A 26,727-nucleotide genomic window follows, 5' to 3' on the forward strand; every position below is an offset into this window, starting at 1 on the left:
GCCTCCATCACTTAATGGAAGAACAGGCACATTTTATATTCTGAAGCTGTTACCTTGTGTTATCCAGAACGCAAGACTGTGTAACTTTCAATAAGGAAATGAATTATTCAGTGCCACGAATAGATGGGTATTTGCTATGATGCTGCCATTTAGCAATGTTATAGGCCACTTCAGTTTACTTTCCAGAGAGGCGTGAGTCCGCAAAAACATAGTGTTGATAAAGTGTGCGCTTTATTCTCGACGGTGTAACGCGGACTAATATTGGATACATTTTGCAGAAGACCTGATGCTTAGTCTACTAAGGAGCTTGGTAATATTTGTCGCATTTAAACAGTTTGTATTTATTCTTCTTCATTTCTAAGTTATTACATTTCAATGGAAAACGTAGAAATTCACCAAGAACAATTCACCAAGACGAATGCAGACATCTAAGACAAATGCCGGTGAGCTTTGCTTCTTTAATATAGACAGATAGGTATACTTACCCGCACGCACGACCGCTCCGGTTGGTCTCATTATTCTCACCGCTTTCAGTGCTCTCGGAAGTCTTGCGAGAATTTTGGCTAAATGTAATTGCATTAAGAACTGTTAAACAATAGTCACACTAAAGTAATTTAGGCGAGGGCTTCTCTCTATCAATGAAGAACATTACCAATAGCATGCAAGACTTTCAAAACTGAGCACTGACATGCAACAATTGTACAATGGCAATGAATACCAAAATATGCACATGTGATATAATGCAACATCACAGGCAAGTTGTTGTCTTGAGGTTGTGATAGTTCAATACGTCATTCACCTTCCTTGATATTTACTATGGTTGAAAAAGCTGCAATTTAGAAATAAACCTGAAGCGAAAAAATTGAAGCCACACACATAGAACCAATTATATACCTAATCGAAGTGCATGTATACAAGAGCAGCACTGTTTAGTGAATAAAAAAAGATGCATTTTAAGGGATCGTTTTTTTTTGTTAGACACAATAATAATGGGAACTAACAGACAATAATGCAAATTAAAGTAGAGAGAATGTTATTTGTAATAATTAGGGTACAAATATTATGAAAGTAAACTGGACGAAAAGATAACTTTGCGCCGGCAGGGACCGAACCTGGGACCTTCAAAAAGCGCCTCTGATTCTTTACCACTCAGCTGTGGCTGCGGGCATCCCCCCGTCCACTTTATGGGTATATATGTGCATTTAAACCTAGCAGTGTTAGTCAGCGCCGATCGTAGCCATGGAGGCGAGTGTGGAAGACTCTTTTCATGCCTGTTGTCACGTAGTACGTGATCTTTTTTTACGAGCTGGTAGCTGACCAATAATCCCTTGCATGCTCCGTGAAGGCATCAAGTCTAATCAGGCACAATAATAATATTGTGCCTGATCGTGTCTGAATTGTAATATTGTGCCTGATTAATGTTGTGTCTAACAAAGAAAAACGAGCTCTTAAAAGACGTCTTGTTTCCTTCATTCATAGCGAGGGTCTCGTTCTGACAGACTTCGTGCGTTCAGGAAGTATGCGAGGGATCACTGGTCAGCATCGGCGCTGACTAACACTCCTAGATTTTAATGCACATATAAACCCCATAAAGCGGACGGGGATTGACCGCCGCCATAACTCAGCAGTATAACATCGGGCGCGTTATTCGAAGGTCCCACTATTGGTCCGTGCCGGAGGCATCTTATCGCTTCGTGCACGTTACATTCTTCACATCTATATGTTAATTACTACAAAAACATCCACTCTACTTTCCTTGGCATTGTTGTCTGTTATTTCTAAATAATACTGTTGAGTGAAGACAATATAAATAAGACAGTGTTAAATATTATTATCCATAAGCAGCACGGAATTGCAGTGTTTAGGTTTCGCCTAAAATGTAATTTACTAAACCTACTTTGGTCATAGAAAAGATTTATTTATTTATTTATTTATTTATTTATTTATTTATTTATTTACAATACTGCTACTCTCATTCGCGAGCGTGGCAGTTGGGCAGTACAATGATTTTCAGTATAATCAATAAAAAAAATAGCGAGAAAGATGGGAAGAAAAATCAAAGCAAAACAAGTCAGATAAACAAACACTAACATTTGTAGCGTAATTACAGCATATGTGGGTTACAGAGAAAACCAAAAACAAGAAACACGATATGTACAGTATAGAGTATGGCAAACAAAATGCCGGCTAAAGAACGGCATATTCAGTGGAATTTATACACAAAACGCATAATACATGCTAGGTTCAAGGGAAATGATAAAGAAAGACGGAAAAAGGAGGAAAATGAGGCTTCGCATGAAGTTGCCAAAGAGAATGACAATAGTACAGGTGTCGCTAGGGGCTTGTAATAAAACTAGGGTAACTATGATTAAACGTCTAGCATTGAGCCCAGCGAATGAACAAGCTGTCGTAACTGGAAAGTTTTTTAGATGGTATGAGGAAGTCTATGTAGGTGACGTTGGTTACATAGGTGCTCTTACGCGAACACATTTTTTTCTATTTGCGCCATAAATGCCGATAGTGATTCGATGTTGGTGATAGTAGCGTCAAGTTGATTCCATTCTGATATTGCGAGCGGAGAAAAAGAATACTTAAACGTGTCATTTTTACATGCATAATCTGTCAATCTGTGCGCATGCTTATTACGTGTAGGCCGAGCCTGGGAAAGCGAAATGTACTTAGAAATATCTATTCTATAATTATTTTTCAGTAACTGAAATAAAAATTTCAGGCGAGCGTGTTTCGCTCTTATGGATAGCTTTCGTAAACCGGATTGCATTAAAAGATGCGTTGGCGAGCATGTGCGTTTATATTTGTTATGAACGAACCTCACAGCTTTTCTTTGTATAGATTCAAGTTTGTTTATGTTAGTCACTGTATGCGGAAACCAGACTCTGTTAGCGTATTCGAGAACAGGTCTTACAAATGATGTGTGGGCTAGTAGCTTCGTTGTCGTTGTTGCGTGTGCTAGGCTTCTTTTTAAAAAAATAGCTCCCGTAGTGCCTTTGAGGTTATGTTACTGATATGCTTGTCCCACTTGAGATCCGATGTTATTGTGATGCCTAGGTATTTATGTTCAACAACCCTATTAAGGGGAGTGCTATTAACTACGTACGTAAAGTTGGATGGTATTTCTTTCCTGGTCACAGTCATGATCGCTGACTTTTGTATGTTGAGTGTCATCTGCCAACTAGAGCACCAATTAGCTATATCAGCTAGAGAATCATTCAGCTCGATATGATCACTGTACTCACTAATTTCTTTGTAAATAACACAGTCTCTGCGAATAGCTTGATATTGCATTTGATGTTAGCTGCGATATCGTTAATATAGAGTAAGAAGAGCAATGGTCCGAGGACAGACCCTTGTGGGACTCCGGATGTAACTGTGACGGTGTTAGATAACGTATGTTCGTAAACTACAAATTGCGAGCGGTTACTTAGGAAGCTTTTTACCCAGGCTGAAAGTTCTCCTATACCAAAAATATTTTCAACTTTGGCGATTAATTTTCTATGACACACACAGTCGAAAGCCTTGGATAAGTCAAGTAGAATCAAGTCGGTTTGACCACGGTTATTAATTGTAGCAGCGAGGTTGTGTACTAGTTCTGTGAGCTGAGTCACTGTCGATAACCCACTGCGAAAACCATGTTGGTTGGGAGAGAAAAAATTAATGCGCTCTAGGAATACTGTCATGTGCTTTAAGATTATATGTTCGAGAAGCTTACATGATGTACTAGTTAGTCAAATAGGCCAGAAATTTGAAGGTGAATCTACGTCTCCTCCTTTGTGGATTGGTTTTACCTTGGCTATTTTCCATTCTTGAGGTAGCTGTGAAGTACTGAGTGATTTCCGGAAAATTAGGCCTAGGTATCTACTACACCACTCTGCATATCTTTTGAGGAATGCATTTGGTATATCGTCGGGGCCACTACCTTTCTTGGGGTCAAGTTTAAGCAAAAGGTTAAAAATCCCTGCGTCCGTAATGTCCAGTTTATCGATTTCAGTGTATTGTTGTGTTTTAATCTCGGGAATGATATTATCATCCACGGTGAACACTGACTGAAAAAATTTGTTATATGCGTTGGCCTTAGTTTTTTTTATTCGGGAAGAAGATGTGATGTAACGGATTTATTGATACGAAAGTGATTCCAGAACTTTTGGGGATTATGAACGAGAAAATTAGGCAACACTACATCAAAATAGTGCTGCTTAGCACGTTTAGCTTTAAGTTTGAATTCCGCGATAGCTTCCGATAGTTTCTGAGTTTTGGACTCTCGCCCTCCTTTTGTTTTTATCGCCCTGCGTAATCTTTTCAACCGTCGCTTCGCTTGAATTACCTCCCGTGTGATCCATGGATTATTTTTTGGAGGACGCTTTGTTTTTGTCGGTATGTAGTGGGCGATACAGTAAAGTACAACTGATTTGAAGTGGAGCCAAAGGGAATGTACATCTATTGAAGCATGGGAACCGGTTTCTGTAAAACGCTGGAATTCATGAGCGAGGTGCGTCTGTATGCTACCGTCATCGGCGTTTTCGAAGTCTGTTATTACAGATACAGAAGAATGAGTGGTTATGGTGCCGTCAAGGGGTACGGAGCACACTGGTACGTCGTGGTCAGATATACCATGGACTACATCAGTTTTAATACGGTTTATGTCGAAGTGATTACTGAAAAATATTAGATCAAGTATATTCTGAGAAATTCCCTGCGAGCGGGTTGGACGTGAAACGACCTGATGGAGATTAAAGGTAAGCATAAGATCAAACAATGTATCCGAAGCTGATGAGTAGCACATACTGTTCCAGTTAATATCTGGCAGATTAAAGTCACCCATGAGAACAATGCGCGAACCAAAGGTGTGACGTTGCATGTAATCATGAATGGCACTGATACAAGCATTACCAGACCTTGGGCTCCGATAAACACAACCTATGAATATACTCGCGCCGTCACGAAGCAGTTTGCAAAAAATGGCCTCTGTGCTTTGTACATCTGGAAAAGCCACAAATGAAAGTCCCTTTTTTATTAATACCGCCACTCCACCACCACGTGTGGGGCGGTCTTTTCGGATCACAGAATAGTTAGGTGGGGCAAACTCGTGATCGAAAACGTCAGGTGTAAGCCAGGTTTCTGTAATTGCTGCTAAGTGAGGCTCATGATCAATGATCAGATTTTCAATCAATTCAGGCTTATTGATGACGCTGCGTGCATTCACCGTGAGGAGTGCTAGTTCGCCGATTTTGCAGCACGACGAGTAACAGCTCCCTTTTTTGTTTGATGACTAGGTACGTTCGCCGCCGTTGCTGAACATGCAGTAGATGTGTCTGCTTCTACGATTTTTTTATTTAGCAGTACCTTGTCATCCTTCTCATTGCTCCAAACATATGCGCGATTATTTATATATATCTTATCAAAAACAAGGGAAACTTTCTCATTATTTTGTCGGTTAGCTTTCGCACTGTTCCATAGTTTTCTTCGGATATCGCGTACACGTTTAGAAAAGTCTTCAGCAATTGATAGGCCGGTATCTTTAAGTTTATATCCCCTCTTTAGTATTGAAAGTTTGTCTCTAGAGTCTAGTAGTTTAATAATTACAGGTCTAACCTTGTTTGGTGCTGCTCTACTTATCCGATGTATGCGTTCGATTGCTATTGGTTTTAGTTCTAGAGTGCCTTCAATTATGTTTTTGTTTACTGTATCTTCAAGTATCGGACGCGTCTCTCCTTCTGCCTCTGGTAAGCCGTATATAATCAGGTTATTTCGCCTGCTATGATTCTCGAGATCGTCAATTTTTTCTTGCATGGATTTTATGAGAACATTCAGATTCGCGATTTGTTCTTGACCACAGTCGACTTTTTCTTCTAGGCTTGTCAGCAAGTCTAATTTCTTGTCAATTTTAGCAAGCCGACTTTCCTTAATCTCTTTTATATCCGCAGCTATTTCTTTTAATTGTTGGCTGATGTCAGGACCAGGGTTTGTCTCGATGTCTCCGCCAAGCAGTAAGAGTTTAAGTATAGGCATCGCATGCTCAATCACAGTAACGCATGGCCGTGGGCACGGCAGCACAAATAAGAAAGGGTCGTCTGAGCTAATGCATTTTCCATATCGCTTCCTCACCTGTAGGATGAAGACAAGCGGATTGTTAGCTGACTGCATTCCGTGAGTGCCACCGTGCCCAATGGCCCGGCCATGCTTGAGGTGATCCTTTATAGCTGGGTCGAGTGGTGACGCTGAGCTGTGTCTATACGCACAGCGAATGCGCACAGTGTCAGCTCAGGTAGACGACGAACGTTGCGGCACGGGATCCCATGACTGAATCAGTAAAGAATCTCGTGTGTTGATTGTGACGTTGACGCCACGTGTTGTTCTGGGTTGTCCTGGTGGCTCGAAACCCGGACCGGCATGAAGCAGCAGTGCGAGGATGAGCTGTAGGATGAAGACAAGCGGATTGTTAGGTGACTGCATTCCGTGAGTGCCACCGTGCCCAATGGCCCGGCCGTGCTTGAGGTGATCCTTTATAGTTGGGTCGAGTGGTGGCACTGAGCTGTGTCTATGCGCACAGCGAATGCGCACAGTGTCCGCGCAGGTAGACGACGAACGTTGCAGCACGGGATCCCATGACTGAATCAGTAAAGAATGTCGTGTGTTGATAGTGACGTTGACGCCACGTGTTGTTCTGGGTTGTCCTGGTGGCTCGAAACCCGGACCGGCATGAAGCAGCAGTCCGAGGATGAGCTGTAGGATGAAGACAAGCGGATTGTTAGGTGACTGCATTCCGTGAGTACCACCGTGCCCAATCTAATTAAAATTTAAATTGAGGAATGCTTCAGATGCGATGTTTTTGCTCCAAGCCTGCGGAGACAGGGAATCTCAGCAAGTTTTGCTCGCTTTTTCTGGAGCATCTGGCAAGCAAGCAAGCAAGCTATCTATCTATCTATCTATCTATCTATCTATCTATCTATCTATCTATCTATCTATCTATCTATCTATCTATCTATCTATCTATCTATCTATCTATCTATCTATAACCGTACGACTTTTCGCTCTCCTGGCCGCCTCACTGACGATATACAGCAAAATTAGTATGGCGCTACATGGGCGTACGACGAACATATGTGACTGGTGCAATTGTACACATCATGACATGCATGCAATCTACGGCATGACCTACATCCCACGCTCATGGTGTGCCCTCTGCCATTTCGCTAGCCACGTCTACACCAAAACTGGCAGTGTGGCATTAACTTATGACGAGCATAGATGACAGGTCGTAACATGAAACTCATGTCATGCATTTCATGCACATCATGATTTACATGCCACGCTCATGCTTCGCCCGCGGCCGGTTCACTAGCTTGACATACACCAAGATTCGTATGGCCTGACATGACTATATGACGAACGTAAGTGACAGGTTCTAACACTTAAAGAATGACATCCATAGCATGAACGGTATAATTTACATAACACGTTCATGGTGTGTTCGCGCCAGGTTCGCTAGCTTGATAGAACACCAAAATCGGTATCGCGCGACGTGACTATCTGACGAACATGAATGGCACGTGCTAACATGAAATCATGATGTGCTTGTGAAGTACGGAATGATTTACATGCCACGCTGAAGGTGCGTTCGTGCCGGTTTGCTAGCTTGATATACACTAAAAGTGCTATTGCGGAACATTACTGCATGAAGAACATAAATGACAGGCGGTAACACGAAAATAATGATATGCATGTCATGTACGGCATGACATACGGGCCATGCACGCTCATGGGGCGCTCGCGGCCGGTTCACTAGCTCAATATACACCAAGATTGGTATTGCGCAACGTGACTGTATAAGAAACCTTAATCATGACACTGAAATGGGGCATATTTACAGACATGAACTCAGTCGTGCAGTGTCTGTCGTCAGCTTTAATTGTGGTGCGCAAGTACAACTATTATTGGAACTAAGACAAACCTCTCAGCAATTAAAAGACAAAGGGCATGGCACAACTTTTCAGTGGCTTCCAGCCACTGCGGCATCAATGCCAACAAACGTGCCGATAATTCTGCAAAGAATGCTCATGAAGGTGGCGTGCAGGAAGCCATTCCATTATAACGAATCGATGCAGCCTCTAACATTCGCTCACTCGCACGTGATCTAACGCATTCAATGTGGAATACGTCCGGTTTTCTGTATACCCGCCTTCATCGTCTGGGTCTGTCACTTCAACATCAAATTCCGTCCAGACTATCCCGATGCGAAACAACAGTCCTTTGACGCCTGTGGCTTGGAGTATCTTTCGCGAACATCTTTGCTTACCGAATCGGAATGGCAGACAGTGCTGCCTGCGCTCACTGTGGCAGCGAGGAAACCATTGCGCACGTCCTGTGTCATTGCTGTCACTATAGCTCCCAAAGACAACAGCTCTCAGGAACGCTAGCAAGCTTCGATGAGCAGCCGCTTTCTGAACAATCAATTTTGGAATGCCGGAATGTTCTAGATACCAACCAGAAAGCGACGAAGGCGCTGCTGAAGTTTCTGCGTTCAACCGACCTCGCTAAACGACTATGATGCTCCCGTGCTTGAGTGTGTGTGCAGTGTTTCTTCATCTTTTGTTACTCTTTTTCCCTTGCTTACCTTTCAATCCCCTCTTACACCTTCCCCAGTGCAGGGTAGCAAACCGAAAAACTTCTGGTTAAACTCCCTGCATTTCACTTAACCTTTCTCTCTCTCTTTAGTGATGACATGCATGTCTGAGCATGACTTACATACCATGCTCATGCTGCGCTCACGACCGTTTCGCTAGCATTATGCACACCAATACCTCTATTGCGTGGCGTGACTGTATGACGACCACAAATGACAAGTGCCAATATAAAAATAATGATCTTCATGCCATCTAAGACATGATTTACATGAGCGCTCATGCTGCGCTCGCGGCCGTTTTGGAAGCGTAATATACACCAACATTGTTATTGCTTGACGGGACTGTATGACGAACCAACTTCCTATTTCCGTACGAACAGAGAACTGCCTATTTTACGAAAAGATTCCCTAGATTGAACATCAACTGCTCTAAAATGATTGCGGAGGCCTCCCTCAACGCTGTATAAACCGGAAGACACAACCAACTGGGGACCGCGTGAAGTTTAAGACCACGTGATGTCCATCTGTTGTGTATATTGTTACTCTCGTCGCTTCTTTTTTTATTTTATGTAGGTAGTCCGCTTTCTTGCGCAAGCCGCGCTCTAATGCTCAGAAACCTTCCAGATTATATTAAAATCTTGTAGGCTTGAGCGCGAAAACGCGAACTGCTGAAATTATTCAGGAACTAACGCGGCCACAAGCGATAAGACACGAATGCGCCATGCCACATGTGTAAATGCCAACGCGCCTTGCGGCACATCAGTTTTATCGATGGCCGACGTTCTGTTTGATGCCATCAGTGCACAGTGTGTGTTGCTGTAGTTTGACTTTGCGCTTTCCGGCCACAAGCTCAGCCAAATAAGGAGTTTAATCTAACACGCCATCTAATGCCTTCATCGACGTCCCGACCCCGTGACATCTGGCAGAGGTGCTGTTCATGTTCGGGACGCCCCCGTGAAGCTGTGAGCCCAGCCCATGTCGTGAAGACGACACCGACACCAACAGTGACAGTTGAGCCATCCGCAGACTGAAAGGACTACCCCTACAAAACGCACCCCTACCGGCCAAGCCTAAAGCCAGGTCGAGAAAGGGCACGATGACGGCCGCAGCGTACCTTGCAGCGATAATGATGCAACCGCCCAGGGAGCCGCTCACATTCCGTGGTTCGCCAAGTCGACGCCCCAAAGTATGGCTGAAGACGTTTGAAAGGGTCGCAACATTCACCCCCTGGAACTCCAAAGAAAATCTCGCCACATGTGCATCTACCTGGAGGAAGCAGCTATGACATGGCTCGATAACCAGCAGTCCACACTTCGAACGTGGGACCGATTTCACCGTGCATTTTTTGAGACGTCCATGAGCGTGGTCCGAAAAGAAAGAGCCGCGGCCTTACAGGAGACACGGGTGCACCTCCCGAACGAAACCGTGGCCACCTTCCTGGAAGTAATGACAAGGCTGTTCCGCCATGCAGACCCTACTACGCCCAAAGAGAAGAAAGATCCCCTTCTAGCGCGAGGAGTCAAGCAGGAGCTCCACGCTGGGCTGGTGCGGAACCTACCCAAGACCGTCCAGAAATTCCTGTCGGAGGTAACGGCGACCGAGAAGACTCTACAAATACACACCAGACAGTACAATCGCCTCTTAATCCAAGACAGCGCAGCATTTCACACCATCGGCTCCGGCCAAGTGCGGGAATTGTTCCGACCAATACTGCGAGAAGGGCTGCGAAAGCTTGCACCTTTTCCGCAGACTGCAGCGACTGAGACCACTGACGTTGTGAAAGAGGAGCTTCAAAAGTCACTGGGTGTTCTTCAGCAAGCACAGCCGCAGCCACTAGCCTTGAGCTATGCTGCTGCAGCCCGATGTACCTCGCCCTCCACGCCCACGTCAAGACGCCGCACAGCCGCAGTATCACCGCCAAACGCCGCCGCCATCACCGACGCCATACCGCCCTCCGATCGGTGAGCGCTAGAACCCGAGGAAGACCGACGTTTGGCGCGCCCCTGACCACCGCCCACGCTGCTATCATTGCGGAAAAATTGGCCACACCTACCGCCGCTGCCAGTACCGTCAGATGGGAGGCGTGGGTTTGCCATCGACGCGCCGCGTCCACAGGAAGGTGAACGAACACGTGCGACTGGTGACTATCTCGAAGGAGGGCATTGGACCCCCCGAGGCCCTTCCATATCACCGTCGCCAGGCCGCTACGTCTCTACCCAACGCCGACCATACCCTGGCCCAACACGGGCCCGGTCACCTAACCCGTATTCTGAAAAAGAAAGGCAGAAAGCGATAAAGGTACAGTTCTGTATGACGAAATACCGAAATCCTCCGCCGCCGACGATGCCGCCGCCACGAAATAAGCACACGCTGGAAACCAAACGGAGCCCCGACGAGAAAACCTCGCGGCCTGAAAAGACTTCACGACGTGACGTAGAAGCAGCGGGACAAAGCGACCTAGCCGTCACCGGGCGCCGCGACTTAACCGGAAGGCAAGACGGTGGACGAGCGACCTCGACGTAGTGTTCGACGGCCACAACGTCTCCGTTCTCGTCGACACTGGAGCCGTTTGTTCCGTCGTCAGTGGACCATTTGCCACAAAGTTTATTACACTTAGGACTGCATGCAAGGCCTCGAAATCCGGACCACTGGAGGCCATCTAACAACACCAGCTTGTGTTTGCACCGCAAGAGCAACCATCAATAACGGGACCTATCCTGCCAGCTTTGTAATCTTACAACGTTGCCCCAGTGATGTGATACATGGGATGGACTTCCTTAGTCAGCATGGCGCCGTCATCAATCTGAAGTCTTCAGTCACTAACACTAACCTCATAAAAAGCGCTGCCACCCCACATTAGGACAGGGTGTCGGAACTTCGTCTTCAGCAACCTAGCAGACGAAACGGTTTATCATCATCGTGATTGCTCCTCACGAGCTGCGGCTCGCTCGAGGGCACGAAGCCATTTTCTTTTCTTCATGTTCCATTAAAATGTTCGTTCGGACGTGCCGTCTATTCTTCTAAACGTCAGTCTGGTAGCCGGCGGACCTTGAGGTCCACCACATGGTGCCGACACCCAGCGGGATCTTCCGAACGACGCCTCATCGATTCAAGGTGTCGCGTTGCGACCCCTGAGCCTTTGGCGAAGAGTTCCCGGCTGCCGACTGACCCATGGAACGGCTACACCGACGACGCAAGTGCCTGCGCTCGCAACTGGATGGCATCGTCCAAGAAGCGGAAGGCCTCCTACGAGAACCAGAGCTGTCATCGTCACAGGTCAGCGTTTCAATTGAACAAATCAACGCGATCTATGCACAGATAACGAAGATCGAGGAGAGCCTAATAGACGAGACGCCTGACGAGCTGATCGAGGCAGAGATTACAGACACGAGCAATTATGGGGACAAGATTGTCACATTGACGGCAAAGCTTCGCTTTGCGATTCTGAACAACCAGTCGTCTCAAGCCTCGCGCCCGACGACGAGCCAAGCCTTGACGACGACGAGCCAAGCTTCCGTCAGGTTCAGGTCGAGACTGCCGCAACTAGAACTGCAGAAATTCGACGGAAACCGGCAAAAATGGCATCAATTTCTGATGCAGTTCTCGACGGCAGTGCACAACAACGACGACCTCAGCGCTGCCGAGAAATTCAACTACTTGAGCACGCTTGTCACTGGAACTGCCGCTGCAGCCATTTCCGGACTCCAGGCAACGGGGGAGTGCTATGAAGACGCGATAGATATCCTCAAGAAACGCTTCGGGGACGAGAGGATTATCGTTCAGGAACATATTCGAAGCCTCTTAGATCTCAGGCCAGTCTTGTCGTCTTCTAGCACCACCGAACTTCGAGACCTCTACGACGAAGTGCAAGTACATGTTAGGAGTCTCAAAGCGCTTGGAACAAGCCCCAATACATACTGCTCCATGCTAGAGAGATTCTCTTGCGAGTCATACCATCCGACTTAGTGTTCAAGTATCATGAACTTCACATGCCGACGACAATTGCGGTATCAACGATGCAAGCGCCAAGGGACCCACAGGACAGGACGACAGAAATCGAGAAAGAGCTGCAAGATCTTCTGGAGTTCCTCGAACATCAGCTTCATTGCAGAGAAACTCTGGCGGCGTGTGTGTCCCCAAGATCTGAAATCCCTCAACCAACTGGAGAGATGCCGCGACGAGTTGGGCATCGCACCATGTCGTCAGCAACGTCTTTGCAATGTGTGCTGGGGAAGCCTGATACATGTCTGTTTTGTAAGTCAACGAAGCATCGTGCCGAAGTCTGCGACGACGAAACGAGTTTGACAGTTAAGAAGCATATTCTCACCAAGGCCGGGCGGCGCTTCCGTTGTCTCAAGCAAGGTCACATGGCAAGAGACTGCAGGGGACGACAAAAATGCGACAGATGCTCTCGACGACTGTAACATCCATGTGTGACCCGGACTTCCGGAAGAAAGCAAACGAGGCTTCTGCGACAGCAGTCAATCTCCTCTCGGAACAAGCGAGCCCTGTTATAATATTACAGTCATTGACAGCCAAGATAGCAGGCACGATGTCTTCAAGGTATTACAGGGTACTCTTTGGCGGAGGGAGTCAGCGGAGCTTCATCACCATCAAAGCATCTCGCCAACTTGGCTGCCAGCTGTTGCAAGAAGAAACGGTGACAGTTGGAGTTTTCGGAGGTCACAAGAGGCAGAAAACAATGAGAAGAGTCCGTGTCAGAATTTTCGAAGAAAACAAGAAGGAACCGATTATAATCGACGCTTTAGAAGTAGAGGACATCTGTAGCGAGCACATCCCAATTCCAGGCGAACAAGTTATAAAGAAAATGGAAGAGAGTGGGATGGATACACGAGCACTTTGTCTAGAGGGAGACAACGGAAATTCCGTTGCGCTACTAATAGGCTCCGACTACTACTGGAATTTTGTGACTGGCGACGTGAAAACCGTGTGCAACTAATGGAAGAACTTAAAAGCTGTGGACACTAAACTAGGATGGACTGTGCAAGGGCCAATTCCTTTCCCAAGCAACAGCGCTCACTGTTCCACAGTCATCGTACTTCGGACATGTGTAGAAGAGGACTGTGCGTCCGACGCTCTCACAGATATCTCGGATCCAGAAAGTTTACATTGTGGAGCTGATGAAAAAACTGTGTTCGACAACAAACTGAGGACACATCGAGCATTGAACAAGAAAGACCTTCGTCGGGAACCGGGTGGAGAAAATCCACAAGCCAACGCAGCCTTCGTGCGGCGCTTCCACCGAGGCAAAGAAAATCCGAGAGACTTACAGAAAAGATACATATCAGCAGAGAAGCTACAGCAAAGAGGACCGCGGTGGCAGGAATCAAAATGGATCGGGGATTCTTCAAGGTGGCCAGAAGACTCTGGTCAAGACATGCAAGCAGAAGTTCCAGAATGTGCCGCCACGACATTGACTCATGCTGTCAGCACGAAACCACCATTAGGAGGACTAATCGAGTGGTTCAGTTCTCGTAAGAATGCTCTACGAAGCACCTCGTGCTTAATGAGATGCAAGAGAAAGCTGACAAGAGAGCCGACTTCATCACATGGACTTTTGAGTGAACTTCAAGAGACTGAATGCTACCAGATACATCTCCGACTAAGGACATCTCGTCGACAACCGGACGTGCCTTCAAGAAAGAAAGCCTATTCATATGATGACCCAGGTTAAGTTCATCTCGCAAGGAAAGACAAGTGTGTGTAAAAGGTCTGCTCCTCTTCCATTCGTCTGCCGGGCGGAGCCATAGTCAACCGCCCTGTTCAGCTACTATACCCATTCTTAGTCGACTAACGCCATCTGCTGGGCGCGGGAAGATGTTGGAACTTCGTCTTCAGCAACCTAGCAGACGAAACGGTTTATCATCATCGTGATTGCTCCTCACGAGCTCCGGCTCGCTCGAGGGCACGAAGCCATTTTCTTTTCTTCATGTTCCATTAAAGTGTTCGTTCGCACGTGCCGTCTATTCTTCTAAACGACAGTCTGGTAGCCGGCGGACCTTGAGGTCCACCACACAGGGAACCACGCATTGAATGTAATAAAAGAGCACGTCACGGTTCTTCCTCTCTCCACCGTCATCATTTCTGTCGGCACCGGAGCACCCGCAGGGCTTGAAGGCGTCATCAAGGGCGATTACTACATGTTTCTGAACCGTCAGATTTGCGTCAGAGGCATAGCCGAACTGCATGTTGGGGGGGGGGCGGCAAAGAAAAGGTAGTGCTGAAAAACTTCAGCCACGAATATATGCACATTAACGTTGGTACAGCGGTCACCTACATCGACGAATTCATGGACAACAATGCTTTCACCCTCTTCGATGCTACCGAACCTGGTTCGACGGATCGGGCTCCCCAACCAGATTTCGACGCCAGGCCGAGCTTCCCGATGCACAAGCAATACCAGCTCAAAGCCCTACTCCAGCAATAAAAGGAGTGCTTGGCGTCGCCTTCAGGAATCGATAGATCCCAGTCGCAAAACGTATCATAACAGAAGAAGTCCCCGACCAATCCGTCAGAGTCCGTATCGAGTTTCGACGCGAGAACGCGAAACCGTTGAGAAGCAACTCGATGAAATGCTACGCGACGACATCATCCAGCCGTCCAAGAGTCCGTGGGTGGCACCCGAGGTGTTAGTGAGGAAGAGGGATGGAACCCTACGTTTCTGCGTCGACTATCGTCGCATCAACAATGTCCCGAAGAAGGACGATCACCATAGGCGTGCGCACAGGGGGGGCAGGGGGGGGCATCCGCCCCCTCTAATCATCTAAGATGGGGGACGCAAAATCTGCCCCGTACATTGACCCTTCTAGTCACCTAAGAGGGGAGGCGCGCAAAATCTGGCCCATACATGGATTTAGTAGGGTGGGGGGGCGCTGCGATGAACTTTCGCCCCCCCCCCCTAATGAGGAGCCCTGCGCACGCCTATGACGATCACCCTCACCCACGAAGATAACCCTTTCCCTAGATCGACTCCAGAACGCGAAGCACTTTTCGTCGATGACGGTGCTACCATTCTTCAAGGCCGCCTTCTGGCAAATCGAAGTCACTTGAGAGACCTCGAATAGACGGGCTTTGTAACTCCACACGGCCTGTTCAAGTTCAAGATCATGCCCTTTGGTCTTTGCTGGGTCCCTACGAATTTCCAACGCGTTATGGATACAGTACTTGCCAGCTTGAAGTGGCAGGTGTGCCTCGTGTACTTGGACGACGTTGTTGTGTTTTTGTCAAACTTCAACGAACACCTCCTGCGCCTCGAAACTGTACTTCTAGAAATCAATACCTCCGGGCTCACCTTCAAGCCTGAAAAGTGCAGCTTCGCCTACGAGGAGCTCTTGTTTTTGTGTCATGTGATCAGGAATGATGCTGTTCGGCCAGACTCACGAAAGATAGCTGTACTAAGTGCCTTCACGCCTCCCACCGACAAGAGTTCCGTACGACGATTTGTCGGCTGGTGCACCTGCTACATATGTTTCGTGAAGGAATTTTCACGAATCGCCGAGTGGCTAACTCACCTCCCGAAGACCGGCATGCCGTTAAAGTTAGAAACGGCGCTACTCGATGCACTTGAAGAAATGAAACGACGCCTCCTACACTAGCACATTTCGACGAATACGCCGACACAGAAATCCATGCAGACACAAGCAGCGTAGGACTCGGCGCCATCATTGTGCAGAAGGCTGGCGAGCTGGAAAGCGTCATCAGTTAAGCTATCCTGCCGATATCGAAGGCAATAACCAACTAGTCCACAACAAAAAAGGAGTCCTTGGCCCTCATCTGTGCTACATCCTAGTTTCGCCCCTGCATCTACGGCAGGCCATTCAATGTTGTGAGCGCCCATCACGCTGGAATCTAAGACTTCAAGAATTCGACTTTACCGTCGATTTCAAGTCAGGAATTAATCATTCCGACGCTGACTGCATGTCTCATGCTCCCGTCGACACACCGTCGCAGGACAAGGATCATGACTGCTTCTTGGAAACCGTAAGTGCCGATGACTTCGCCGAACAATAGTGAGCCAACCCGGAAGTCAGGGGCCTTGTCGAATAACTCGAGAGCACGGCCGCCGTTGCTCCGGAAGTAGGAAGTATTCAAGCGAGGATTGGCGTTGTTTTTTTTTCGTTGCGAAACGGCCTTCTCCCAAAGAAGAACTTCTCCCCTTTTTGAGCCAACTACCTTATTGTGGTGCCTCCAGCATTGAGACCAGAAGTTCTCCAGGCCCTACACGACTACCTGACGGCTGGACACCTCGGTGTTTGGTGCACGCTCGCAAGTATGCACGAAAAGTACTACTTACCGCGCCTAGCCGTCGACGTCGCTCGCTGCGTGAGAATATGCCGAGACTGTCAGCGACGCAAGACACCGCTGACAAGATCAGCAGGCTTTTCTCAGTCTATCGAACCGCCTGGCCGACCATTAGGTAGCGAAGACCTTTGTTGAAGACATCGTCCTGCGTGATGGCGCCACAGAGGTCTTCATCACCGACAGAGATAGGGCCTTTACTGGGAGCTAACTCAGGCAATCTTGAGATACAGCCAAACAAGCCACCGCCAGACCAACGCCGACCACCCATAGACCGAAGACCACACCAAGAGCCTAAACAAGACCATCGCCGACATACTGGCCATGTACGTCAACGTCGAGCGCAAGACGTGGGATGCCATCCTTCAGTACGTGACCATCGCATACAACACTGTCGTGCAAGAATGCTGCAGATTAGGCCGTCCAGTTTTGTACACGGAAGGAACCCGTCAAATATGTTCAACGCCACGCTACCAAACGTCGCTGATGACGAAAACCGTGATGTCTGCCTTCAGCATGCCGAACAAGCCCGACAACTCGCCCGCCTACGCATCAAGAATCAAAGACAACCGACAGTCGCCGTTACAATCTGCAACGACGCTTCGTGGAGTACCATGTATGGGTCTGCACGCCCATACGCCGACGTGTACTTAGTGAAAATCTTTTTCGGCGATAGTTCGGGCAATACAAGTTCTTCGACGTCTCGGCAGTGCAGACTACAACGTCATCCCGGACGGCATAACGAACTCTGAGCGGCGCCGCGCATGACTTGAACTCGTCCTTGTCGTACGCCTTAAAGGGACTGTCTGCCATCCTTCATCGATTTTCTGCTTTGGGCCGCAATCGAAAGCATACAGTCTGAAGTGTCCCACCTTGCAGCGGTTTCTTTACAAAATGAGTAGAAATTTTTAAAACAGATTTTTTTTATCTGTATTCGGCCTTCTTTCATTGGCGTGAAACATCCCCACAACACTGGTTGTTGGACGCGACGACGATTGTAGTGCCGGTTAAAAATTAAAACCGAAACCACACGTGATTTCTCTAGGATTACCTAGTTTTCACTTACCTCTAATGTAGTGAATGTAACTCCGGCTTTCAGTGTGCTTGCGGTTAAATGAAGCCTTATTATACGATTACAGAACACTTCTTTTGCTGTAATCGCAGTCTATGCGTTTATTTTTGCACTGCTGCTGCAATCCAAGCCAATTTGATTCATCAAAAAGAGACGATAAATGCACGCCTTCACAGCACAGCACATGTGAGACATCCTAACAGCAATACAGCGGCACGGTACGACCAGTACGGAGGGCGGCGTGGCATAGCGCATAACTTGAAACCGACCAGAGCGAAGGCGGCGCCGCAAGCAGCGCCACCGGGTCCCTTTTGGGACGCGTGAGAAAAAAAGCAAAACTAAAATACTCACTGGCGCAACCGAAGGCTGCCTGAATTGCGTAAAATACAATTCCAAGTTATACATGTTTGTTTTTCAGAATAAATGAGCCTACCTGAGAGGATTTCTTGTCCTACACGTAGATTGAACCACATAGCCATTGGGTAACGCTAGCGGTCATTCTTTGACGATTTTCGACATCAAATTTAAAATGTAATTTCTTTTTCATGGGACAGAAGCATGCTCATAGCCACCGATGTGACAAACGATCTTCTCATTTTCACCACAATCAAGAAAATTTTTCTGAGCGGTAGACAGTCCCTTTTAACCGTTTTATACGCGTTAGCGAACCTTAGGACTGCTTTTGAAGACGATAGTGTTTCTTGGGATATTTCAACGCAGCAATGTTGTTATGCATTGCTGTCTGTCTGTATGTCTGTCTGTCACACAGTTCAGCCACCCTGCCGAAACTTAAGCACTTGCTAAATGCCCAACTATTTCCAACTTCTAGCTGCCTTCATACCTGTGAAGATTGTCGATCAAAAAGCACATATTACGCATATCTCAGGCGCAACATCAATACGTAAATAATAAGTGTGTGTTCCTTTACTAGAAAATACATACATAGGTAATTCTAAAGACCGCAGTGTTTCTTAGGCTGCGCCCAAAATGCGACGCTATGCACGAAAAAGCCGTCTGCCAACGATATGGTCCTGCCACCTGGCAGTCGCCCTGGGAACAGCATCACCGTTGCCGCGGATGAAACCAGGACTCTGGTAGTACGGCTGTCGTATGTATTTCGTCAAAAGACTGTCGTCTTTTGACGACATTTGTAGCGAAGCACGCAGATGCGCAGCCAATTTTTTCCTTTGTCAATCTACTGTATTTGTTTTGGCCATTTCGTTTATAAGCACGTGAGGATGCTTCTTCAGAGGGGGTCAACGGCACGCGCGCTTCTTTTGTTATTTTTATGTAACGTCCCTTGCAGGCGTAGCCGCTGCCTTGCGCAAGCCGCGTCCTAATATCTGGGTACCGTCCCGATTAAGTTGGCATCTCCTTATTGTCTTGAGTGCGTAAACGCGAACAGCTGAGACCATTTTACACCTAACGCGGCCACCATCGATAAGGCTGAAATGTTCGATGCCGCATGTATAATTGCGACCGGCCTTGCTGCAGATCGACGGCCCACGTTCTGTTCGCCGCTATTATTGTACAGTGTGTATTGCTCTTGTTTGACCTTGCGTATCCCGGGCACAAGTTCAGCCGAATAAAGAGTTCAGTCTAACACGCCGACAGCTTATTTCTGTGACGTCACGACCCCGTGGCAACACTGCTATCATTTAAATGTTTTCTTGTCTTTTTGTAGGCGCTAATTCTGTATATCTCACGTCCTCGCGTTCCTCCCTTCATTCTCAAGCTTTCATTATGATTATTATTATATTTGGCGTTTTACGCCCCAAAACCACGATATGATTATGAGAGACGCCGTAATGGAGCCGAAAGTTTCGACCACCTGGGGTTCTTTACCGTGCACCTAAATCTAAGTACACGGGCCTCAAGCATTTTCGCTTACCCCGAAATTGCGGCCGCCGCAGCCGTGATTCAATTCCGCGACCTTCTGGTAAGCAGTCGAGCGCCATAACCACAAGACCACCCTGGCTGGGCCTCAAACATTTAGGTATAATACCACACCAACTGGCCCAACTTTCCATCTAGTTAAATACTGTCATTTATCTCATCTTTGTAATCCGAAGCTCTTGTGAAACCGTGGCCGTTTCGTTAACGCGATAATACCACGATTGGCTAGCCATGAGATCATTGTATGACGACCACAAGTGGCACAATATTGACCTGAAGATGTCATGCCTCATGTATGTCGTCACATAAATGACAGGGTCTTCGTGCTTTCATGGCTCTTCCAATAATCATGTACCGAAATACATATGCCTTGTAATTAGCCTCTTAGGTACGCAAAATGATGTCGTGATATAAGTATAACGACACTCACGTGTCATACATTTTCACATGCCTACGGCATCACATAGATATCATGATGCCGTAGTGGTCGGTTTATTACCTTGCTGTATACCAAAATATGCAACAGCTGACGTGTTTTTGTGATAAACATGAACGACAGCTGACAAACTGAATGTTCATGGCAAGCATGTCATCCGTGTTACGAATGAATAACGTAACTGACATGATGGCAATATCGTGAAGCCGTGTAGAGCGTTTAAATGCACGGTGTATACCACAATATAAACGCATACATGTCAAACGTACGATAATGAATTACGTCATGACATAATTAAATGACTTGTATAAAAGGTGAACAATGCAGCGTATGCAGCTCGCTCAACGATTTGCGTTAGATTGATTCCCACAGTGGACGTATCGGTGGCACTTTTTCTACCTGAAGAAATATAAATGACTGACATGTTTACTACAGAGTAAGAGCTGTACATAGTAAAGACTGATGAATAATGCGGTTGAAAACCCATACATTTAAAAAAATGGGGCTCGTGGAACGGAAGGCATATTAAACACTGTTTATTAGGTAAAAGTTCAACAGAAACGTGTAGAGCTATACCATCACATTCGTGTGACATTTCAACATACAAACGTCGCATGGGCAAAAACGAGTACATTTGTTATGGCACGCTTTCCTTTCGTGTTATACAGATTCCTATGACGGAGGGATCAACCATGCTTTTTTGTAGCTGAATCTATTATTTCGTGTAAACTGCTCCAAATGTAGTGAATATGTGTACTGCTTGTCTTCTTACAATGGTTCTCGTCTCAATGTTGGGCTTGAAAGAATACATATAAAATTTCCTTCGCCGTCATAAGAACCAATGTAAGGCATCCCAGTTATTGGTATTATTTCAGGTAATTAAACTAAAGCATGCACAGTTTTATGTGCTCGGGACGCTAAGGATGTAGAAAACATAATTCTGGGCTAAATCGAGTGTCTTCTTTATGAAGCAGAAATGAGAACTCTCGCAAAATGTACGGTCGTTGGAACACTCCGTTTTTCTTGTGACTTTCCTGACTTTCTTTTCAAGATTAATTGTATTACCTTCCTCCTAAATGGTAGGCATACACTTTGCTTCTGTTTGTAGCGTTCATCTCTCCTCATATTTGCTGGTGATGCTTGTATAATAATAATAATAATAATAATAATAATAATAATAATAATAATAATAATAATAATAATAATAATAATAATGTCTGCCACTCAAAAGACTTACATGTAATTTTCTTATTAGGGTAGGTTGCAATTTGCACTGCCTATTATTTCATACTAACTGCAACATTACAAGATACCTAACATAGTAAACGATTTCATTCAATTTTTTGAATTAGCGTTGTACTAGTTAACATTGTGCGTATATCTTCTTCCGCATCATTGTTATCCGCACACTCACAGCAAAATACATTTGGTTATACCGAACTTAGTGCCTTACAACAGCGGCATCTTGTCCAAAAAAGCTTTCAAAATGCAACTTTAGAAAAATAAGAGTTACAACAGATCATCGCACTTCGAGGCACAGATATGTGACTGAACATATACTCACCGACAGCACTACCAACCCCTGCATCTACAGGAATAAGAGCGGAGGCCATGAGGATTAGGCCTACTATGGCTCCTCTCATCTTCTTTGTTTGGTATGAAGAAATAACCTATGTGGCCGCAATTACTATTCGTGCACAAGAAAAGCAGGATGCAGCAAGCTTAGTTTGTTGACGTCACTGAAAGAGGACCAACGGATTCGTTACAAAATACGTAAATTCCGCTGCCTATTTCTAGCACGTCCGACTTGGGGTTTGTGGGTATCTCTATGCTCAAGCGGGATACATGTTCAAACAATAGAACGATTATTCACGCAAACAGAAGTCCAGCGGAAAGCACAACACGGGTTCACAGTTCCATATTTATACATTCGAATGCCATCGGGCGCGTACAACTGACTAAAAGGAGCGATGGGCGCATACAGAGTTATTTGCAAGCCTTTTTATTTAGTGGCGTAGCAGACATGGAAAAAGTATACAAGAAAACGATCCACTCGCCGGTAGTTTCTATCATAAATGAGTAGCGTCAAAAGACCGTGCGGCTGGAAAGAGGCCGACTTTATCTTTGTGGTGAACGCGAGCTAATATATATAATATCGAAAGATCAACTCATATTTAGCTACTGTGATAGTTTAACACAAATTATGAAAATGGCAAATCAGTTATTCAAATACCGCACCCAGAAGCAAAGGTTATGGGGAAGAAATGTATGATTCACATCAATGCACCACTAAGCTACCAGCGAATCCCAACGGCTTAAATGGGAACAAAAGCTTCCTAGTCACCGAAAAATTTATCCTGGTTGGGGATTGACTCACAGGACCAACGAATTTCCGAGAGATTTGCTCTAGCAATAGAACTAAATAGGAACTAAATAGAACTAAATAGGTTCGCAAAGGGAGGTTATTTGTTCTAAAACACGAAGCACATGGACATTTACATTATTTAGTCAGCTTTCGGATACCAGCTAGATAGAGGGAGAGTTATGAAGAGGAGTACCTAGTATTTTGTAGTCAACCCTTGTTTGTCGTGCAATATCGATTACTTAGTTGTCAAATGGCCATATTTTTCATCGCCAAGTCACAATAACCACGTGGTCAGGAGTTGCCAGCAGTATGGTCATGCCGATGTGGTGCTTTGTCGCAATACCTTGTCGGCATGCTGTTGTCGCAGCAATATGACAGTCAACACGCTAGTTAACATGACCGCACTATACCATGCGTTTTTTATTCTAATTTTCACACAACTGAAAGCGAGGCCTATATGCATGACTTTAGCCACATGTAATCAATGAATGATGTAGAGTGAATGTATGTTGTATTTTATTTCTCAGGACACATGGTGCATGCCTTATCAGCGCGGTAGTTTTTATGCAAAGTGTGACAAATAGTGTCAGCTTCATTGGCAGTAGATAAGCCCACACGCACCATAGCTACCCGCCACGCCCTTGAAGCTACACGAGATATCTTGAAAACAAGCCAATAACACCCGTGCTTCTTCTTCGCGTGCATGATATGTTGACTTTTGCACCTCAATGTTGGCTTTTATCCACTTGAATCAATAATGCGCTTAAGGTTTCAATGTCGTGGCAACCCATCAACTTGTCTTTCACACGGCCTAGGAAAATGTCTCTCAGGGAAAAAGTACCTGTTTCTGAAGCATGGCTCCCAGCGTGGCGTAAACAACACTGGTATTTACGAGCTCTGCATGACTCGAGAAAAATTGTAAGGGCGCCTTTAGACAGTGGGCCTTAGTATCTAATATACAGGACTCTCTAAAAACCTGGATCCGACCTTCAGGAACTGGATCTATCTTTCGGCGGGAAGCTAACAGGTAAAATTCAAACCATTGCCGAACATCACAAAAATCATTATAGTATCAACTATGATGCTGTCTCTTTTATTTTACTTTCCTCGTGATCAAAATGTGATCTATGCGCCTGAAGATACTGAACGCCGGACTTCCGAAAGATTTGGCTATACATGTATCAGTCCGGCTAAGCAAACTATAGCTAAACGACCACCATTGAAACCTTTACCGTTTTCTGAACTTTGAGATGAAGTGCTCCAGTTCTCTTCACAAAACGCGGACTGCAAACAAAAACAAAATTTTCAAGAAACTTCCCACAAATGACCAGTGATCATCCGCAAGCGTTTTATTATCATCATCGTCGTTAGCACAAGACATCACTCCCCCCGCAGGGGCGCCTGCGCGAGCAGGCGTTTGGTGTGTAGCGACACCACGGACCCGAGCTAACGGGGGGGTTTCGACCCCCTCCCACGCCTAGCCGTGCGTGGCTTTGCCGTGTCCGGGGAAAAGGGGATCCTGGGGGTTGAGCCGACGCCGGGTGATTGGACCTTTAAGGCCCCCCGGCAGAGGCAACACACCCCTTTGGCCCCGGCTTCACGTAGACGGCACCCCTGGGCTGACCCACCCAGGGGAAATCGGCAGTCGCCTTTTCCTATCTCTCTCCCCCTAATCTTCGTCTTTATCTCTCACTTTTTATCTGTCCTGTCATCTTCTCTCTTCCGTTTACTTCCAAATTTCTTGGCGGCGAGGGTTAACCTGGTGTAGCTATCCAACCTAGGGTAATTATAACAGGTTATAGCGGCGATGTATGGCTGGCGTCTCCAAGTGTTTGCTTTCAACCTTGTAGCGTCCCCTTGTTGGGCTCGGTGGTGGGTGGCCACCATCGCCGCCGAATTTTACAGTATTTTTATGGCAAAAGCTTTCCCCCCCCCCTTCCTGATCGCTCCCTGAAAAGGGGGCGCACCGAAGACACTTTCCTGCTTAACACACCAAAGCCGACATTCCCAAAGTACCATGTTATCCACAGCCAGAACGAAAAGAAGACAGTCCGAGCGATTTCACCCTTCCTCGTGTCGAAAACTCTCACAGAAGCAATAGGCCCAGGTTATAAAGTGACAAAGATGGGAAGTGGCGATCTTCTTCTGGAGGTTCGTGACAAAGCTCAGTATGAGAAGCTGTCTAAACTTGTAGCGTTTGGGGAAACCCCTGTTTCGGTGGGCCCACACAGGTCAATGAACACTGTCCGTGGCGTAATTTCCGATGATGATCTTACTGAACTCTCTGAAAGTGAACTGCTCGAAGGTTGGCAGGACCAGAACGTGGTCAAAGTCCAACGAATAATAATAAGGCGCAACAACAAACAGACCCCTACAAAACACGTAATAATTACCTTCGGAACCAGTGACCTACCAGAATCAATCGAAACCGGCTATTGTAAGCTCCGTGTAAGACCATACATCCCCAACCCTCGTCGATGTTTCAAGTGTCAACGTTTCGGTCATGGATCGCAGAGTTGCAGAGGGCGTGCCACTTGCGCAAAGTGTGCATCCATCCAACACATATCCGACGACTGCACCTCAGAAACAACTCATTGTTCGAACTGTGAAGGAGATCACGCTGCCTACTCACGATCATGCCCCACATGGAAAAAAGAGAAACAAATAGTAGAACTTAAGGTCAAATTCAATCTGTCATTCCAAGAAGCACGTCAACGTTTCGCACTACACAACCCATCCTATCCCTCCTTCGCAGATGTGACGCGCCGGGGCGCCGCGCCACATGTTTCTGCACCCGCGAATGTCACACAGAGTGTGGCCGCGGTCGTGCCACCAGCGCCCCCGGCTGGAGCAGCCTGTACTGCTCCGCCACCTGACAAACAGGGTCGGCAGACCCCCGTGTCTGCTGAACCTCGGACCACTGCAAGCGCAGCTAGGTCCGAAAGTTCTGTGACCGTGCCTGCCGAGCAGGCACCATCCGCCACCTCACAAGAGGTGATGGATACAAGTCCCACTCCTCCGGCGCCTGAGACGCCGAAGGAGAGGCGCAGCTCCTTGGAGCGCACTAAAAAAGAAAGACTGCGCATTACAGGGCCCCCTAAGGACCCTGTAATCTAAGGCAACACTTTTTTGTACACACAGCACCGCACAACCTAAAAATGACACAAATATTACAGTGGAACGTCAGAGGACTGCTGAAAAACCTCGACGACATTCAAGAACTTTTACACAAACATACACCAAAAGTGCTGTGTGTACAAGAGACACACTTGAAACCGAAACACACAAACTTTCTACGCCATTACGTTACGTTTCGAAAGGATCGGAGCGATGCAGTCGCATCATCCGGTGGTGTTGCCATTGTTGTGAATCCAGGAACTGCTTGTACACATTTACCACTTCAGACGTCTCTTGAGGCAGTAGCCGTCCGAGCCGTTATCTTGAACAAACTGGTCACAATTTGCTCTATTTATATACCTCCTCAGCACCAACTTAGTAAACGAGAATTCCAGGCATTAATTGATGAACTTCCAGAACCGTATCTTCTCCTTGGAGATTTTAACGCACATAGCAGTCTGTGGGGTGACTCGCGCTGCGATGCGCGTGGTCGTCTGATTGAACAGTTTCTTTTCTCCTCTGGCGCATGTCTTCTCAATAGGAAAGAGGCAACATATTATAGCCTCGCTAACAATACCTATTCGTCAATCGACCTAAGCATTGTATCTCCATCGCTCCTTCCCCTACTCCACTGGAAAGTCATCAATAATCCTTTTGGAAGTGACCACTATCCTGTAGTTCTGAGCTCAGCAGTACAAAATGAATGCCCTCCACAAGTTCCCAAATGGCTGATAGAAAAAGCCGATTGGGACCAGTTTTACAAGGCTGCTAGCTTAAGTTGGACTGACATATGCGGTTCTAGCTTAGATGCAACTGTACAATACTTTACTGCTTTTCTTATTGAAGCTGCAGCTAAGTGCATTCCGCAAACATCTGGACTGGGC

At 46.5% G+C, this 26,727-nt stretch overlaps 1 protein-coding gene across 1 annotated transcript in view; it reads right to left on the reverse strand.

Annotated features, from left to right (window-relative positions):
* Positions 1-22,181, reverse strand: part of LOC119383681 (uncharacterized) — a 143,142-nt gene extending 120,961 nt beyond the window's left edge. The window contains exons 1-2 of the mRNA XM_037651958.2: positions 21,926-22,181; positions 486-563 (exon numbers count right to left, since the gene is read on the reverse strand). Of these exons, the coding sequence (XP_037507886.1) occupies positions 486-563; positions 21,926-22,004 (157 nt within the window). The 5' untranslated portion in view covers positions 22,005-22,181. The remainder of the gene's footprint in view (positions 1-485; positions 564-21,925) is intronic.
* Between the last annotated feature and the right edge of the window lie 4,546 nt (positions 22,182-26,727).

This window comes from Rhipicephalus sanguineus, chromosome 2 (assembly GCF_013339695.2).
Source record: "Rhipicephalus sanguineus isolate Rsan-2018 chromosome 2, BIME_Rsan_1.4, whole genome shotgun sequence".
Lineage (NCBI taxonomy): Eukaryota > Metazoa > Arthropoda > Arachnida > Ixodida > Ixodidae > Rhipicephalus > Rhipicephalus sanguineus.